The sequence below is a fragment of the Enhydra lutris genome, unplaced genomic scaffold, assembly GCF_002288905.1.
Source record: "Enhydra lutris kenyoni isolate GAN:26980312 unplaced genomic scaffold, ASM228890v2 scaffoldscaffold21, whole genome shotgun sequence".
NCBI classification, from domain to species: domain Eukaryota; kingdom Metazoa; phylum Chordata; class Mammalia; order Carnivora; family Mustelidae; genus Enhydra; species Enhydra lutris.
This window is the reverse complement of record NW_019154105.1, coordinates 8,441,925-8,460,707: the sequence shown is the minus strand read 5'-3', so window position 1 is coordinate 8,460,707 and position 18,783 is coordinate 8,441,925. Positions and strand designations below refer to the sequence as shown.

Genomic DNA, 18,783 nt, shown 5'->3' with positions numbered 1-18,783 from the left:
AATGACAGGGACATAGACAAATTTCATTTTAAGTAGTAAGACTGATCTCTACTAAGGATAAAATATTTTTAACTGATTAAGTAATCAAAAGATTCTTAAAAAGGGTTCCTTATTCTTGGAGACAAAATAAGTTCAGCATTTGGGGAGCTTTCATAAAAGAAACCAAAGTTCAGACTCAATATAAGACTTAACTCATCATTCCAGAGAGACCAATAGTTCCCTATCCCAGCAAGAGGCTCAAGAGGCCACAGAAGTACCCATGGTTTCTGAGTTGAGATCTTGAATCATGGCCAAGAGTGGTTACTGATGAGATCTTCGTGGATCCCACTATTGTTGAATTTTGGCTCTCCCTAAATACCCAAACAATCCATTGATAAAACTATCTGAGCTTATGGTTACAGAGATGTGGGAAAATACTATCTTGGTGGTCTATTAGGAAGAGTGGTGGCCTGTACCTTCCTACAATCATCAACCCTGTGAAGGTTAATTCTGAGCATCTCTTTCTAATTCCATGTTCAGTTGATGTCACTTGCCATCTTGAGGTCCTATGGTAGAGGTATTTATGCCATAGAAGAGTATTTATACCACAGAAATCATCAAATTCCACAAATCAGGGATTTCCGCCCCTCCCCCTTCCCCCCAAAAAAAACTCCCTGGGAGCCAGTTTACCTTAGTAGTGTCTTGGGGTATGGAAGTAAAGTTGGGATCTTTAGATGTTGGAATTTGTTTTAAGGCAAGTCTTTCAATGTGTAGGCTTGCATAGGATTGGGTAAGGAGCATAATACAAAAGTTTAGGATTGGTGGGTACAACAAGGTAAAGGATTTTTTTTTTTTCCCTATAGTATTATTGTGTATTGCTCCTATTTGATTGAGTTCATACTTACTGAAGCATTTTTTTTAGTTTTTTTTATTTTTTTTTTGTTTTTATTTTTTATAAACATATAATATATTTTTATCCCCAGGTTTACACACTTCACAGCACTCACCATAGCACATACCCTCCCCAGTGTCCATAACCCCACCCCCCCAACCCCCTTCCCCCCATCAACCCTCAGTTTGTTTTGTGAGATTAAGAGTCACTTATGGTTTATCTCCCTCCCAATCCCATCTTGTTTCATTTAAGGTAAAGGATTTTGAAGCAAGGATTTTTCAAGGGTCTTGGAGAACAAATAGTCATGTGATACTATCTACTGAAAAGTTAAATAATTAGATATTAATTAAAATGAGTTTTTTAATAACTTCCCAGGACAGTGAAATTAATTACAACTTCAATCTTTCTGAGCAAGAGTTTCCTGGAATAATAGTCATGTTGATGAAGACAGTGGAATAAGTAAAGTCATATTAATGTATACAGTAAGCTATGTGGGTGTGGATGGTTTTGGTTCTCACATACAATGCTTGAGCCTTCAAATTATATAAGAATTAAGGATAGGTTTCCATGGAATTATCAGCAAAAAATAATAAATAAATACATACATAGATAAATAAATCTCATAGGAAATAGTTATTTGAAATCACTATTCATTTTCAACTTAAAAAAAAAAAACCCTCTGACTCCACATCCTAATAGCATTTAAAACCTGTTGGTGTTTAAATATTTAGCAAATATTTAAATAGCTTTTAATTCTATTTCACTGTCATCAAATATAAGAATTTAAATATATCACATTTGTATACTTGGGGAACTAAGTACATCTTGTCTAAGAAATTTCTTTTCAGTGTATTTAAAAATATAATTAATGAACAACTTTATACTTCCAATCATTTGCCTCTACAAGACAACAATGTAGATAGATGCCTTAGAGTATTTATAATATCTGAGACAGATTTTATATGTCCATTTGTTATAATTTGAGCACTAAATATGGTTTATATTATTTTTTTCTTTTCTTTAATAGAATGATAGGATGAGAATCAGATCCTTGATTCTGCAAGGATCAGAAATGAATTAGTTGAGAGAAAAAGAAAGGGACATTTAATTTGACTATACAACAGACAATGTTTGAATCATAGAAATGGAAGACATTACTAACCTTCCCAGATCAATTCCTTCTTTAACTGATTGTGAATATTTCTAGTGATGAATAAGGGCATTATACAGTTTCTCATTGTGGAGCATTTCCTTTCTTTCTTTCTTTCTTTCTTTCTTTCTTTCTTTCTTTCTTTCTTTCTTTCTCTTTCCTTCTTTCTTTCTTTTTTTCCTTTCTTTAGGTTTATATGATCTATTTACTTTTTAAATTAACATATAATGTATTATTTGCTTCAGGGGTACAGGTCTGTGAATCATTAGTCTTACACACTTCACAGCACTCACCATAGCACATACTCTCCCCAATGTCCATAACCAGCCACCCTATCCCTCCCCCAACCCCCCAGCAACCCTCCATTTGTTTCTTGAGATTAAGAGTCTCTTATGGTTTTTCTCCTTCCCAGTTCCCATCTTGTTTCATTTTTTTCCTTCCCTACCCACCATGAACCCCTGCCCTGCCTCTCAAATTCCTCATATCAGAGAGAGCATATGATAATTGTCTTTCTCTGACTGGCTTATTTCGCTCAGCATAATACCCTCTAGTTCCATCCACGTCATTGCAAATGGCAAGATTTCCTTTTTGATGGCTGCATAGTATTCCATTGTATATATACACATCTTTATGTGGAACATTTTCTTATTCTTAAAATATTCTCTGTAATGAGCTGAAGGCTATTCCCTGTGTTCCCTCCTTCTTTCATTCTTACTTCTGAAAACATTTAGAGTAAATCGACTCTATTCAGTTTAACCAGTTGATGACACTACCACAATTATTGGGCTTTGCTTTTGTTTTCAGTTGCTTGGTTTCTTTGTTTGGTTTGTTTTTCCTGAGATAAGCAGCCTGAGTTTGTTCAACCATTATTCTATTTCAGAGGTATTCAGTGTGTGGACCAGTACTGGTCCATGACTCTTTCTTACCCTCTGGGAACCACAGGTCCACAAGGAGATAAGGCTCCTGAGCCCGAATATACATCAACATCCTGCTTCCTTCACTGAGAGAGCCTTGCTATGAGAAAAGAAAGCTCGCTGAATTAAAAAGTGTGTTTAGTGAGAGAGTTGTTTTACATCGTGGCATGAGCTTGTTTATCCTGTTGCAGACTGATAGTAAACAGTTAAACCAACTAGTTCGATAGCACTTGCTCCACATGACATGAGTTCTGAATCCATTCTAATCATTCTTCTCTAGAGTAGCCTCTAGAATACAACCAGTGCTTCCAGAGAGAGACTGCTGAAAACATAGTGGAAAACATTATACCCTTGTATCTGGACTCTGTTTGCCTTAGAATAGCCTAATTGATTGATTGATTGATTGATTTTTCTTTTAGAGAAGGAAGGGGGGAGGGGCAGAAGGAGAGGGATGGAGAGAATCTCAAGCAGACTCTATGTCCAGCCCAACACCTGACACAGGGCTTCATCCCACAACCCTGAGATCATGACCTGAGCCAAAATCAAAAGTAGGATGCCCCACTGACCGAGCTACCTGGGCATCCCTGTTTTTTTCATGAATTTTTATTTATTTATTTACTTACTTATTAAAGATTTTATTTATTTATTTGACAGACAGAGATCACAAGTAGGCAGAGAGGCAGGCAGAGAGAGGGGGAAGCAGGCTCCCTGCTGAGCAGAGAGCCCGATGTGAGGCTGGATCCCAGGACCCTGGGATCATGACCTGAGCCAAAGGCAGAGGCTTTAACCACTGAGCCCCCCAGGCGCCCCGTTCATGAATTTTTAATCAAGTGCAACACCTGGTCAGAATTATACATTTATCTCCTCTTTAAATTCTTCTTGTTACTTATAGTCCACCATCCCAAAGTGGGCTACGTATTAACTGTTCTGATTTTGTTCATTTACATATATAGGCTGTGCAGCTACTGCTGTGTTCAAAACCAAAACCAAAACATCTCAATCACTTTAAACAGCCACCTTTTTTTTTTTTTTTAATTTCTCATTATTTTGTATTCAGCTGGTCAGTTATGGTGACCTTGGCTTGTTTCTTCTGATTTTGACTGAGCTTTCTCTAGCATCTGCCTTCGGCTGGTTAGCTACAGTCTAGTCTAGGATGGCCTCAGCTGAAATGTCTCAGCTTTCCTCCACAGGATTTGTATCCTCCAGTAGGCTAGCTGGAGCTTATTCTCATGGCTGTCACAGGGTTCCAAGAGATATCAGAAGAACGCAAGACCTCTGTAAGATTAGCCCCAGAATAGAGTAGAGCAGAGAAAGGCAGAAAATAGACCTGGAGGAGAACAAAGAAGAAATCACCATCATGGTGCCAGTGTGTTCTTCCAAGTTCTTTATAAAAAATTTTAAAAATGGCACCAACAAATACTTTTCATGGAAAACCTCTATAGAACTTCTTAAAGATGCATTGATCAACAGTTTTGGAAAACATTATTTAACTATCCATGACATACCAATAGGAGCTTTTATCCAACCACGTTTCTCCATCATGTTAATAAGGGCTTAGTGAAAAATTTTGTCAAATTTGATGCTGCAATTAAGAAATCATCCAGAATCTTGGAACACTGAAAAAAATAAAATAAAATAATATCACCAAAAAAAAAAGTTAAAAGTTAAAAATAAATTAATAAATAAATAAATAGAAATCATCCAGAGTTTTCTGAACAGAAATGATCATCACTGCATTTAATTATAATAGCAAAATATTAGAAAAATTTCAGAACTGTATAACTTATTATGGTAATCCATATAAGAAATTATTTCATGTGGGTTTTAGGTTTCAAATAATTGATAAAATGGGGAGATGCTCACAATTTAATTTTAATGACAGAATGGTAGGATACATAAACACAATATTGGCAAAGTTATAGGTATCATATTTTATATCTAATATATAAATATTTATATATCCTAGAAAAACAATAAAAATATACTTACTATCTTTGAATGTCATGATTATAGTGATTTTTATTTTCATCCTAAACTTAAGATATTCTCTAGATTTTTCTAAAATGGACATATCTGATGTCATCCTCAGAAAAAATTAATCATATATTTAAGGTTTTTCCATTTTGTAATTTTCCTGAGAACTAAAATCAAGCATACATTTCTTTCTATTTTGAAAATTGTACATTTGTTTATTGTAAGTCTGATATTCTCTGAGAAAACATAACGAACAACTACAGCTGGGAGGGAAATTTGAATCTTTCTCAAAAGCATAGTAACTGGATTTTAATACCTATTTCATCAACGTTTTCATCTTTAAAATATTTCCTGCAGCTATATCATATGTCAATATATATGTCCTTTTTTCTTTTTAAAGAAAATACTTACTTTTATTAACCATCTGTACAACTTCCATTCAGATCACTACAGCTTAAAATAGATCACTACCCTTTTGGATGTCTGCAGTAACTAAGAACAATGGATAAAATCCATACAACAGTTCAGAAAAGTTCACATCACCCTCAGTTCAAAACATGATTCACCAAGCTTAGAGTATATAAAAAGAATAATTAGAAATTAAATACCTCAATAAGGTTTTTTTTTTAATTTGTCAGCACTAAAAGTCTGAATTTTAAACTGATTCTTGGACTGGTGGCTCACATCCATCAGCTCATTCAACTTTAGCACTGGTCTCATCCCCAGTCGCTTTTCCAGAACGACTCCTTTCATCGTGAAGCTCCATGAGCTTTCCCAACTCAAACTTGGCCTTCTTCAGCATTTTTACTTTTCTAACAAAGAAAAACATCATGCAGTGAATAAATAGATTGACAAGGCCATTCTGTGTCTTTCCTGAGGCTATCTGGAATCAATTTCTTGGCCACTTCTTTCAAGTTGTTTGTCTGCACCTCTCAGGTCATGATTTCCATCATCTTTTTCCGAATTTGGTGTGCCTGTCGGTACTGAGTAAAATCTGATTGTTGTGTTTTTCAGTAAAACCAACACAAAATAGACAAAGTAGTCTTGACATCAACATAAGCTTCAGTCATGGTCTGCCGGTTTTTGACCATGGAGCACATTCTGTCGTGGGTAAGATCCATGCCATGGAAATTAGTAAGGCAGTTTTTACCCTGAACATCCTCAGTAATTAGCTTGAATTTTCTAAGTACAATTTCACCATTCTACGGATCAGCAAGGCTCACTTCAAATACATGGCCCTTGAGGCCATCAGATCCTATTTTGGTTCTTTGTGTTCTCGTAACTAACGTTTTTCCAGAATCTCTTGTGTTGAGCATAGCTGGTGCTTTCACATCATACCATTTCATTTCAGAAATGAAAAAAACATTTCACATAGTTTTCACTTCAAAAATGGATCAACCACTTTCTTCTTGGCTCCCTTTTGCCACCTTTCATAGGTGCTGGTTCTTGTTGACAGTCGTGGCACTGCTCAGGGAGCCAAAAGGCTATGTTTTCTTTTTCTATTGGATTCCAAGAAGAAACAGGACTTATGACTATCTTTAGAATAGTACTTAGTATCTATGCTAGACCTGATAAAAAGGAAGAAGTTCTATGGGCGAGGATAAGAAAGCAAGAGAAAAAACATATTTCAAACATCAATGCCTCATTGGTTATATTATTATGTGGTTGAGGAACCTATCAGATAGCTACATCTATTTTAGTTCTGATCATTTCCTTATGGCTTTTAAATTTTTTTTAAGATTTTATTTATTTATTTATTTATTTGCCAGAGAGAGAGAGAGAGAGAGAGAGAGAGAGAGCTCGAGCAAGCACAGGCAGGGGGAGCAGCAGGCAGAGGGAGAAGCAGACTCCCGCTGAGCAAGGAGCCAATGTGGGACTCTCCTGGGATTATGACCTGAGCTGAAGGCAGACACTTAGTCCACTGAGCCACCCAGGCATCCCAGCCTTTAAATTCTTATTTGTACTAAAAATCGTATGTCGACAAGGTGACATTTAAGCCATCTGAAATGTTTATTGATTTTTTTTTAAGGTTGTGTTTATTTATTTGACAAAGACAGAGAGATACTGAGAGAGGAAACACAATCAGGGGAGTGTGAGAGGGAGAAGCAGGCTTCACGCTGAGCGGGGAGCCCGATGCGGGACTCAGTCCCAGGACCCTGGGATCACGACCTGAGCTGAGGGCAGCTACTTCATGACTGAGCCACCTGGGCACCCCATGGAATGTTTAAATTAATAGTTTAAATGTAGTAGAAAGCCTCTGACAGCACAGCATGTATCTTTTTCTTCCAAGGGATGTAGAATGTGAAAATGAGTAAATCACCTCCTAGACACAGTGGTTGTAAAGATGGCCGCAAAATCTTTGATTTTCCTCTCACTAAAAAGTGGACTCTCTGTTCTTGAAATCCAAGTGGATTCTGTCACTGCTTAGCTGATAGAATATGACAGAAGTGATACTGTGCCAGCTCCCAGTTTCCAGCCTTGAGCTAGTGGCAACTTCTGGTCCCCTTTTCTTGGAACACTCATTCTTGGAAGCCAGCTGCCAGGAAGCCCAAGCCACAGGAGAGGCCGCGTCTGTGTGCTCCAGTTGATAGCCCCCGCTGAGCTCCACCAACCACGAACAGCAAGTGCAGCCGTGTGTGAGTCAGCCATCTTGCACAATCAGCCCAGTCACATCTTGGGGTAGCTCCAGCCTTAGCCACTGTCAGATTCCAGCTCTATGAAAGACCCCAAGGAAGACCCAGCCCCTGAGCTCAGTCAACAGAACCGTGAAATGTAATAATGAAGTGTTGTTTTAAGACACTAAGTTTGGGGTTGGCATCTTAGTAATTAACAAAAATAATTGGAACATTAACCACTATTAGCTGGCACTGTCCTACTTCAAATAAAGTTTGGAAAATAGTTCTAGAAAATGAATGGCAACATAGGACGTAAGTTATCTTTCACTGCAGTGGAGAAATAGTGAGTAGAGCTGAGTATATCTTATACCTTTCCAAGTCATATAGAAACATAATGAATCAAAGAAACCAAGAAAAAATAAAAAGGAAGTCCAAGGTAACATTGTGTTTAGAGTTGATGTGACACCATGACGTGTGCAGTACTTGACCATTTACTACAACCCTGAGAATTCAAATTATTATCATTGTTTTCTTTTTATTCACCCTCCCCCACCCACTCCACCCTTCCTTTTCTCTACCTCCAATTTCCAAATAGTTTTCACTCCACCCAACCTGGATAGGAGGCTGCTTCATATCCATAATGTCCCCATGTTATTTACAGTACATGAAATATGAAAGGATGCTACTCCACTGGGTGCCCATCTGGAGAAATCTGGTAGCAATCTCAGAGGTGAAAGGGTCAATCCAGGTAGGATTTCGTGCACAGAAGCCACCATGTGCCTTTGTTCTTCTGCTTGATCAAGAAATGATCAAATGATCACATTTCTTCCTAGGAACAGTGTATATTGTACATGTTTTAAAGCCATGACAACAAAACATCAGATATATAAACCTTTGCTCTGCTCAAGGATGAAGGTGAAGTATTTTCCAACTCTGTTTTGCTTTCAGGTATTCCAAAGTTGCTTACATCTGATATGGTTAAAGAAGGTGCTGCTGTAATCGATGTGGGCATCAACTACGTCCATGACCCAGTGACGGGAAAGACAAAATTGGTTGGAGATGTGGACTTTGAAGGTAATAAACTCTATCTTTTTTTAGGAGTGAAGCAAATGAAAAATTCTATTTTGCAAGTTTTGATAGTGGAGAGAGCACCTTTGTATTTGATGCAGGCATTACTACGTTATTAATCACTGCACCTCTTTCCTCTGAGGGACAAGAGTGTAATCATCACTTATTTCTAACTTTCCTTCCTCCCTCTCCCTTCCCTCCCTCCCTCTCTTCCTTCTTCCCTCCTTTTCTTCCTTTCTTTGTTCCTTCTTTCCTTTTCTCCTCTTACTTCTTGGGAGGAAAATATAATTATACCATTAATATTTAGTTTTAAGATTAAAGTCCTTATAATGCAGGTTTTTAGTGAAAGAACTCAGCTGGCCTTCTGTACCAGGCATTATTTTGATTTTTTGAAGTGTGTCTCTGTCCTTTGCCCTCTGTGCTATATATTCAGCCATTCACTCTTAAAGCCAGAAGGCATCTTGGGGTGTGTTTGCTAATCCTAACAATATTTCAAATCTAGAGAGTTACCTGGTTAATTCAAGACAACATTCTTTACTTGTGTTTTAAAGGAGATGAGGAAGAGGAACTAGATTAACATTTCTGTGGCCATTGAAGGAGATAAGGCATCAAATGTATAGTAACAAACAATTCTAACTCCATGCCTTATCTCTACTGAGCCCCTGCAAAGATAGTTTCCCCCTAATCCAATTTTACTTCCAATATCTTCATCAAATGCTTATAGGCATTCAGGTTTTCAGTATAATCTAGGAATCTTAGATGTCCAATAAGATATGAATTTAGTCAAGTAAATGGAGATATTTTCATATTAGAAATACTATATATATTGGATTGATCATCTGGCCGAAAAAAGCGAGGCCATGTCAACAACTGTATCAGCTATACCTGTGTCTTTATAGACAAACTGAAAGGAATAATAGATGATGCCCCTTTTAAAGTAATTCCAGATTTTACATTTTGTCTTGGAATCTGGTCATCAGCCAATGGTGTACCCAAGTTCTAGCATCATGGTATTGAATGAAACCAAACACACAGGCACTCAAGCATACTGCCTGAGCCTGGTGCTTAAAAAAAAAAAAGAAGAAACTCCAAGGACACTTGTGCTGCAATACATTGTGGGGACAGAAGCACGAATAAGAAATCGTAGGGAGAACACACTGCTGTCCTCACAGGTTGTCATTCCCGCAGTCCCTGCTAGGGATGGAGCTTCCCGTGAAGAAGTGTGGCTCTCCATGTAACCATGGGCACTTGTGTGTATGTGTGTGTCACGTGTATGTGCCAAATTCTTTAGGAAGTGACCTCATTTCTTTATTTCATTTGTCATGTCAGGTATCAGTAATGTCAGGTATCGATAATTTATTTGAATTTCTCAACACGAAAAGAGTAAGGGAAACATTTCATTTTAAAACCTGACCTTATTTTATTTCTTATCCTTGCACGGTCATTCTGCTTCCTGATAACATTACAGTTACCACACGCTTATTGCAAAATCACTGTACGCTTATGATGTACCCAAGTAGCATAGGCAGAACCCAGCATGAGGCAAGAAAAGCAGATATTTGCAGTGCACAACCTTGACCATGCTGGTAGGGCAAGCTTCCCCAGCAGTTCAACACATCTTTTAGGACCCTTCTCTCATGTGCTTGCCCATGGGTCTCAGACAATTTCCATGCATTCTTAGGTGTAGCCCATAATGTTCTTTCGCTTTTGGGGGTATTAAAAAAAAAAGTGGGCATTTTGGGGTGTGTGCATATGATCATATCTATGTGTGACTATTCAGTCACACATAGATAATATACCTCAGATTGCATATCCCTCCACTTGGTAGAATGTATTAAACTGAATGGCAGTTACGTTTATCTAAATGTATAATGAAATTTTAAAAAAAGGAAGTGGCAAAAAGAAACAAGGATATAAGATAACCGGGAAAGAACACCAGGCTGGGAGACAGGGAGGTGCTTTTAGACCTAGGAGCTTTACGTCCTCTCTGGTTGTTGGCGATGTTACCAGTTAAATGGCAACAGTGATAGCAGAGGCTCTTCCCAGCCCTAACGCTTGGTGCATCTTGGACCTTGGACGTTTAGCTGAGTGCTCCCGAATGATTAGGTAAAAACACAGCCGCCTTTGGAAGGTCAGGGTCTTCTAATCCTGTCATAAGGTATGCCCATCTGCTGGATTATATTACTCCTGCTCCCCGCCCCTGGTTCGTAGACCCAGGACCCTAAGAAGACCCAGACTTGGTCAAGAAGGCCTTGCCAGCGAGGACATGACTCAGGCACCCAGAGGGGCAGGCGGGTGATGGGTTTTGACAAGTTGCTCTTCAGGTTGTTCATCGGGACTTCACCTGAGGTGAGGGATGATCCCTCTGCTGAGAGGGAGGGACTTGAACTTGGCTTATGCCACAGAGCTTAGAGGGAGCACTTGGCTGCAAAGTGCCCACGGGAGAGTGTGGTTGCTTTGTGAGTATCGGTGAGCATTTTGCTCTAACCGTACGGCCAACAGAAACAAGTGGATGCCAGTAAAGTCAAATGCGAAAATAAGTCGTCCTTTCAGAAATGTGCAGCTCTCTAGTAAAGGGAAACTTTGGTGGGAACGATTTTTAAAGAATAATTTCATTAACTGACCCCCTTAGGGAAATAGCAGAAATAGGTAAATAATCGCAAATTCAATGATTTGCAAAACCAGGAGGCATTTTGTCTTTTTTCTTTCTAAGAAAATGTGGATGCCTACCAGTAATCTGCTTTATTATTAGATGTTTCGGCCTCACTTTTGAATCAGGCTCCTCATTTATGAGTGATATTTTATATCAGACACAGCATGAGAGCTTCCTTACCCTATACTATAGTTCTTGACCAAAGGTGACTGAAATCACCCTAAATATTTCTTTATGATGTTCATGTCAGGAGTTTGTTTTAATTTAGATATAATGTGCACCAGACGCATCTTCCTTCATCTACAAGTGTTTCTCATTCTCATTTTTTCCTGTGTTCCATTCTCTGCTTCCTTCCCTCTTTGTTCTCCAGAGCCCAGATTAGAATCTAGTAGCCCTTCTTGAGCTGGTGGCCTGGTATGGGGGTCACGACTCAAGGTGGCCTAGGGAGAAAGGATTGTCCCTCCCTTCAGCAGTCCTCCAACAATCGTGTGCCACCTCTGCCATAAAATTGCCAATATTCCTAGAGAGGAGGCAGGCAGATCTAGTAGAAAATTATATGGAGGGTAAGGAAGCTGGGAGAAGCTTTCTGACATGGGGACACCCTCTTCTCAGATCATTTGGAATTATTTTTCATTTAGTAATAATGGTGTTTGAAAGGTGCTTACTGTCCTTCCTCAGCCTTTTACCTGAATTATTCATTTAATCCTTATGATAACCCTATAAGGCATTGTTATTATCCCTCGTTTTACAGAGGAACATGGAGCCTGGGCATCATCCCTGAACTGACGCATGATGGGACACTGTGGGTTCATAGCCAGGCACTTGGAAATTCAACCCTGCGTTGTCTCCACTATTCTGTATTTCACTGGGTTAATACTTTCGTTTTGAGACACAAACTTATTTCTTTTATGTTTCCCCCAGGACATGTGTGATAGCAAGTTCTAAAAGTGCCTAGATAACAGTATCCACATCCACCTGTCCTCACTCTACGCAGTCTGATGTACCCAGATTTCAGTTACCACAGTTTAGGGATAGAAGGACAAAGCAGTTCAGAGTTCAGGGAGCGTGCCGTATTAACTGTAGCCACAGGCAGTGTAAACTCCTCTGCTCGCTCTTCCACCTGCTAATCGTGATGCAAATAACCAATGTGCCCTGTGACCGGCGGCCGATGACGTCCCTTCCTTCAATTTACATTCGTGGTTGGTCATGGCACACCTTTACTCGGTTCAGATGACCCCCACTAATAAACCACGTGACATTTTGCAAAAACAGATCCCAGACGGAGGGAAGTGCTAGGAGAAAACGGAAAACGGTGATGCGGACGGTAGAGTTTGCAGTAGGTGACATGGGATGTCGGGATCACCACCACTTGCCCTTTGCGAGATTCCGGGTACACAGCTGGAGGAACTCAGAGAAGGTGAGCTCGCCCACAAAAACGAGGAAAGCGGTGCTGGCGTAAATCTTCACGTTGAAAGAACTCTCTTTTGTGACGTTGAAAGGTCAAGTACAAAATGGTGGAAGCAGACTCAGATTTGGAAAGGAATCCAAAATTCCCCAAGGAGTAGGGAAGATACTTACCCAGTACTGCATGGTGTATAAGCAGAAGAACACAAAACACTGTTCAAACTACTCTTGATAAGTCTTTGAAAATAAACAGAACACATTAATTCTCAATGTTTCTAATGTTTTCAATAAATTATGGCATACTAAATACATGTTTTCCTACTATTTTCAATTCCCTATACATGTACAAACCATAGGAAGAGAGTTTTTAATATTATGACAAACATTTTTACAGGTCATTGAACAATACCAACAAAACCATTCCTCTCTGCGTGCCTTGAGGAGTTCATAGGGCCTTGAAGTTATTACTAAATTGAAATGCTATTTTGGTTTAAGTTGTTCCTTAATTATAGAATTCAAGATAGTTCATCATTGCTTCCAGCATTTGACAAATGCTCACCCTTTCCCTTCTATTACCTGAACGAGCCTCTCCCCTCTAATTTAAGGCATTGCATGAAGAAACAGTATTTAAAAGCATCCATGATAAAATTATTTTGTGTCTAAGAATTGTTTTCCTTACTAACAACACACAATAAATAATCTATCTTGAAAAATTTAGATTTGCTATACAGATTTAAAAAAATAGCAACAAAAACAATTGGACCTATCTACTTTCACCTGGTCATTTTCTATTAGTAGCTTTGAAAGAAACTTCATGCATTTCTCACAAAGAAGAGTATCTTCATAAGTTAGAAACAAGAGATTATGTGGCATGAATTGTAAATCACTTCTTCTGACTGGGAAGCCGTCTGGAGCACTGGACGAGCTCATAACTATACTGCTTTTATGACAGCAATTCGCTGAATGGATGCGGTGAGCCGAACAATCTAATTACTGACTTCCCGTGCTGTTAATTCAGCTAACTTCATTCATGCTGGCAAATTCTCAGGCCTCATTTGCACCTCGTGGCTACCACACAGATGTTTCTACAATCTTTAGCAGCTTTTAGTAGCTTCGCTTCAGTTTTATGATGAATTCCTCAGGGATTGCAGTGGAATGAAAGGAACTGGAATGTCTGGCTCCTTATTCCCTCCCATCTCTCCTCCCTGTGTTTTGTCTCTGAGCACACCTCCACACTCCTTGGTCTGTACCAAAGCCGGGAATAAGATAATGCTGGGAAGAACTGCTGAGAAGGAGGGAAAGAAGTAGGAACAATATGTAGCTTTTCTCAAAGTCAAAATAGGTGAGGCTATGTCTAAGAGCAATTCTGTCTGCTGACTTAAAGTTACAGGAATTCATAGAAATTACTGAGATAAGTCTAAAGGTACATTACAGTGTCGATGAAACATTTAAATTATAACAGTAGAGAAGCCACATTATTTGGAAAAGAATGTCTACTCTGACGCAACTTTTTTTTTTTTTTTTTTTTTTTTTTGTTAACTGTACTTGCTTCCAGATATCTTGTGTGCCTATTTTAGGTAGTTTGAGGAATATGTGACTTATACCCTTAGATTTTTATCAGCTGTTTTCCACACTGAAGCCCTGGTTCCTGGTTATGTTTAGCGAATATATCATAGTTTGCCTCACTCTGTCTCTATTGTTAAATGCTGTTTCTGCTTTCCCCCCTCTAAGTATTTTACTAGAGGATAGGTTAAGTAGCCATTACAAAGGGACCCCAAAAGAGATGAGCTTCAACAAGGTAGTTTCGCTCTCTCCTGCCAACGTCTGGAGTTAGCTCTTCTTCCTTCAGGGATAACTCTTTTATCAAACTGTTTGTATTCACTTGATAAAAGTTCCATAACAAAGTACTAAACACCGTGTGGCTTAAACAACAGAAATTTATTTCTCACCATTCTGGGGGCTAGAAGTCAGAGATCAAAGTGTCACCAGCGTTGTTTCTCCAGGACGAAGAGGTGGCCGACTTCTCCCTGTCTTCACATTGTCTTTCCTCTGTACATTTCTGTGTCCAGTTTTCCTCCTCTTGCAAGGACACCAACCGTATTAAATGAGGGTCCACCCTAATGGCATCATCGTAATCACCAAATGTAGCCACATTCTGAGGTACTGATGGTTAGGACTTCAACGTATGAAGTTGGGGGAGACGCAGTTCGGCCCACAACACTGTTCCACTTGAGCGTTCTTCTTATCTACACAGCTGAAGTTGAATTGCCTCCTTATCCATGTTTTCTTCCACTGAAAGGTGAAAGAGAGATGAAGACAAGTGACTGCTCTTTAAGAAAATTGACCTGAATATAGCCACATGTCCACTCTGCATGAGAGTGAAAAGGATGTGGAATCCATCCAGAGTCTCTAGATGGGAAGTCATGCTTGGATGAAGAATGATCCATTCTGTACATGAGAACTTGAGAACTGATCTCTTACTCAGAATAGAGAGAGATTTCTTCATCCAGCCCCCACACACCATTCAGTCTACCCTTAATTCATTTGGCTGTGAAAACCTCCATATATAATCTCATTGCTTGCTTTTTAGTCAGTTTCAAAGCCTGATCCACTTATCAGTTCTTTCCTGTGGAGTTAGTGGATGCCTAATGTCAGTGAAGTCATACCTTGGCTCAGATCTTCCAGTATTAACCATGAACTCTGTAGATAAAGTATATGTAGATTTGTAATATGTAAATAGTACAATCTCACCACAATGTCTTCAGTTCTAAGTAAACTTAGTTTTATTATTCAATCATTGCTAAAGACTAGACACTTTTTTTTTTAGAGAGAGCGTGCATATGAGCGGGTATGGGGGAGTGAACAGAGGGAAAGAGAGAGAATCCCATGTCTCCATGCCCAGCACAAAGCCTGACGTGGGGCTCAGTCTCACAACCCTGAGATCATGACCTGAGCCCAAATCAAGAGTTGGGTGCTTAACCAACTGAGCTACCCAGGAGCCTGAAAACTAGACGCTTTTTGGCAACTTCATGCCATGTTGAAAATCAAGTCCCTTTGTGATTTCCAATTTTTAGGTCTCTTTACTGACCTTATTTTTGATCTCTTGATCATTACTGATGTTTTCTGTGCAGCCCTTCAAATTCACTAAGCCATACTTTTACTGAAATGCATGCCATGCAATATATTCAGGAGTCGGAAAAATAGCAAGGGGAGTAGATCTAGGTCTCACCCTGACTCAGACGCCATCGACAACTGGTCCTGAATAGGAAAGGCATATGAATTACCACCTATTGTGACCAAACAAGAAAGAGAAACCCACACAGTGAGATGTGTCAGGAGAGCGTGAGGTCTGCTTTGGGCAATCTGCTAGGAGCGGAGCCAGCTGAGGTCACCCCTGAGCTTCCTTCTGCCCGGCTGGTCTTGCTGTGACACATACTGGCCCCAGGTGACCTACCTCTTGAGAACAGGTTCCCAGAGTTCCAAGGTTAGATCAGAGTGGGTGAGGCGAGGATCCCAGATACATAGAATAACAACAGAGGACAGGCCAGCCTTGACTGAATTGGATCATTTGGCCAAGAAGTGGGCTGGAGACCTCAGATGGGAATCTGCAGAGGATGCAGGACCCTCCAGCCTCAAGAGATGGGGCTGTTGCTACTGCTATGAGGCTCTGCTGGAGATCAAAGGCCTGGGCCAGGCACTCCCCAGAAACACTCCAGTAGTGAGGACAGTAGTAGTAGGTCTAGGCAGCTTTGGGTAAGTACGCTCTGGGCAAACCTGCAGGAACTAGGGACAAGCCTATGAGAAAGCCCATCTGCTGATCCCCACACAGACTCTGCATGTCTCCTGGTTCAAGTCCTGAGGTTTTTGTGTGTATGCCCTGCCAGATAGTTCCCTGATGATGGCTGATGTTGAGCATTTTTTCGTGTACTAATTGGCCATTCAGATATCTTCTTTGGGAAAATGTCTATGTGGTCTGTCAATTTTTAATTGGATTTTTTTCCTTTGTTTATTAGTTGTTACATTCTTCAGGTACTTCTAGAAGGTATTTTGGATAATAACCCCTTATGTGATACATGATTTGCAAATTTTTTCCCATTTTATAGAGTGCCTTTTCATCTTGTTGATCATTTCTTTTGCTGTGCACAAAGTTTTTTTTGTTGTTGTTGGATGTAGTCCCACTTGTTGATTTTTGTTCTTGTGTCCTTTGCTTTTGGTGTCATATCCAAAAGATCATTTCTAACACCAGTGTCAAGGAGCTTTCCCCCTATGTTTTCTTCTAGAAATTTTATGGTATCTGGTTTTATGTTTAAGTCTTTAATTCATTTGACTTAATTTTTGTAAGCAGAAAAGATAGGGGTTCAATTTCATTTTTCTATGTATCATTCTTTAGTTTTCCCAGAACCATTTACTGAAGACCGTATCCTTTCCACATTAAGTGTTCTTGGCTCCCTTGTCAAATAATAGTTGACCTTACATGCAGCAATTTATTTCTGGGCTTTCTACTTTGTTCCTTTGGTCTATGTGTCTGTTTTTATGCCACTACCATACTGCCTTGATTACTATAGCTTTATAGTATAAATCGAAATCAGGAGGTGTGATGCCTCTAGCTTTGTTCTTCTTTCTCAGGATTGCTGTGACTATTCAGGGTCTTCAGTGATTTCATTCAATTTTTTTATTATCTCTCTGAAAAATGCCATTGGAATTTTGGTGGGAATTGCACTGAATCTAAAGATGGCTTTGGGTAGTATGGACACTTTAACACAATTAATTCTTCCAGCCCATGAGCATGGGATGTCTTTCCACTTTTCTGTGTGTCTTCTTCAATTTTCTTCATCAAAGTCATGTGATTTCCATTGTACAGATCCTTCATTTCCTTAGTTCAATTTTTTGTAAGTATGTTATTGTTTTTGATACCGTTGTGAATGGGATAGTTTTCTTTATTTCTTTTTCATTTCTTTCATTGTTAGTGTATAGGAACAAAACTGATTTCTGTATGTTGATTTTATGATCCAACAATCCCACTTCTGAGTATGTATCCAAAGCAAATAAGAACAGGTTATCATTTTTTTATGTGATTATCTGTTTTGTGTGTGTTGAGTTTGAGGAGTTCTTTATAGATCTTGGATATCAGCCCTTTGTCTATAGTGTCATTTGGGAATATCTTCTCCCATTCTGTGGGTTACCTCTTTGTTTTGTTGACTGTTTCCTTTGCTGTGCAGAAGTTTTGATCTTGATGAAGTCCCAAAAATTCACTTTCACTTTTGTTTCCTTTGCCTTTGGAAACATATCTTGAAAGAAGTTGCTGTGGCCGATGTCAAAGAGGTTACTGCCTATGTTCTCCTCTAGAATTTTGATAGATTCCTGCCTCACATTGAGGTCTTTTATCCATTTTGAGTTTATCTTTGAGTATATTTTAAGAGAATGGTTGAGTTTCATTCTTCTACACATAGCTGTCCAATTTTCCCAGCACCATTTATTGAAGAGACTGTCTTTTTTCCACTGGATATTTTTTCCTGCTTTGTCAAAGATTATTTGACCATAGAGTTGAGGGTCCATATCTGGGCTCTCTACTCTGTTCCACTGGTCTATGTGTCTGTTTTTGTGCCAGTACCATGCTGTCCTGGTGATCACAGCTTTGTAGTAAAGCTTGAAATCAGGTAACATGATACCCCCAGTTTTGTTTTTTCTTTTTCAACATTTCCTTAGCAATTCAGGGTCTCTTTTGGTTCCATACAAATTTTAGGATTATTTGTTCCAGCTCTTTGAAAAATGCCAGTGAAATTTTTATTGGGATGGCATTGAAAGTACAGATTGCTCTAGGCAGTATAGACATTTTAACAATGTTTATTCTTCCGATCCATGAGCATGGAGTGGTTTTCCATCTTTTTGTGTCTTCTTCAATTTCTTTCATGAGTGTTCTGTAGTTCCTCAAGTATAGATCCTTTACCTCTTTGGTTAGGTTTATTCCCAGGTATCTTATCGTTCTTGGTGCTATAGTAAATGAAATCAATCCTCTAATTTCCCTTTCTGTATTTTCATTGTTAGTGTATGAGAAAGTCTGTGCATTGATTTTGTATCCTGCCACGTTACTGAATTGCTGTATGAGTTCTAGTAGTTTAGGTGGTGGAGTCTTT

At 39.0% G+C, this 18,783-nt stretch overlaps 1 protein-coding gene across 2 annotated transcripts in view; it reads left to right on the top strand.

The window, feature by feature from the left end:
• The window catches only part of LOC111149085 (methylenetetrahydrofolate dehydrogenase (NADP+ dependent) 2 like), a 112,126-nt gene that overhangs the window by 76,063 nt on the left and 17,280 nt on the right, over nt 1–18,783 (top strand). Inside the window, exons 6-7 of one of the 2 annotated variants that reach the window (XM_022505997.1) lie at nt 8,473–8,596; nt 9,557–9,830. In XM_022505997.1, coding sequence (XP_022361705.1) covers nt 8,473–8,596; nt 9,557–9,830 — 398 coding nt within the window. Of the gene's footprint in view, nt 1–8,472; nt 8,599–9,556; nt 9,831–18,783 lie in introns of those variants that run through there. The other variant, XM_022505998.1, reaches the window with a different exon arrangement.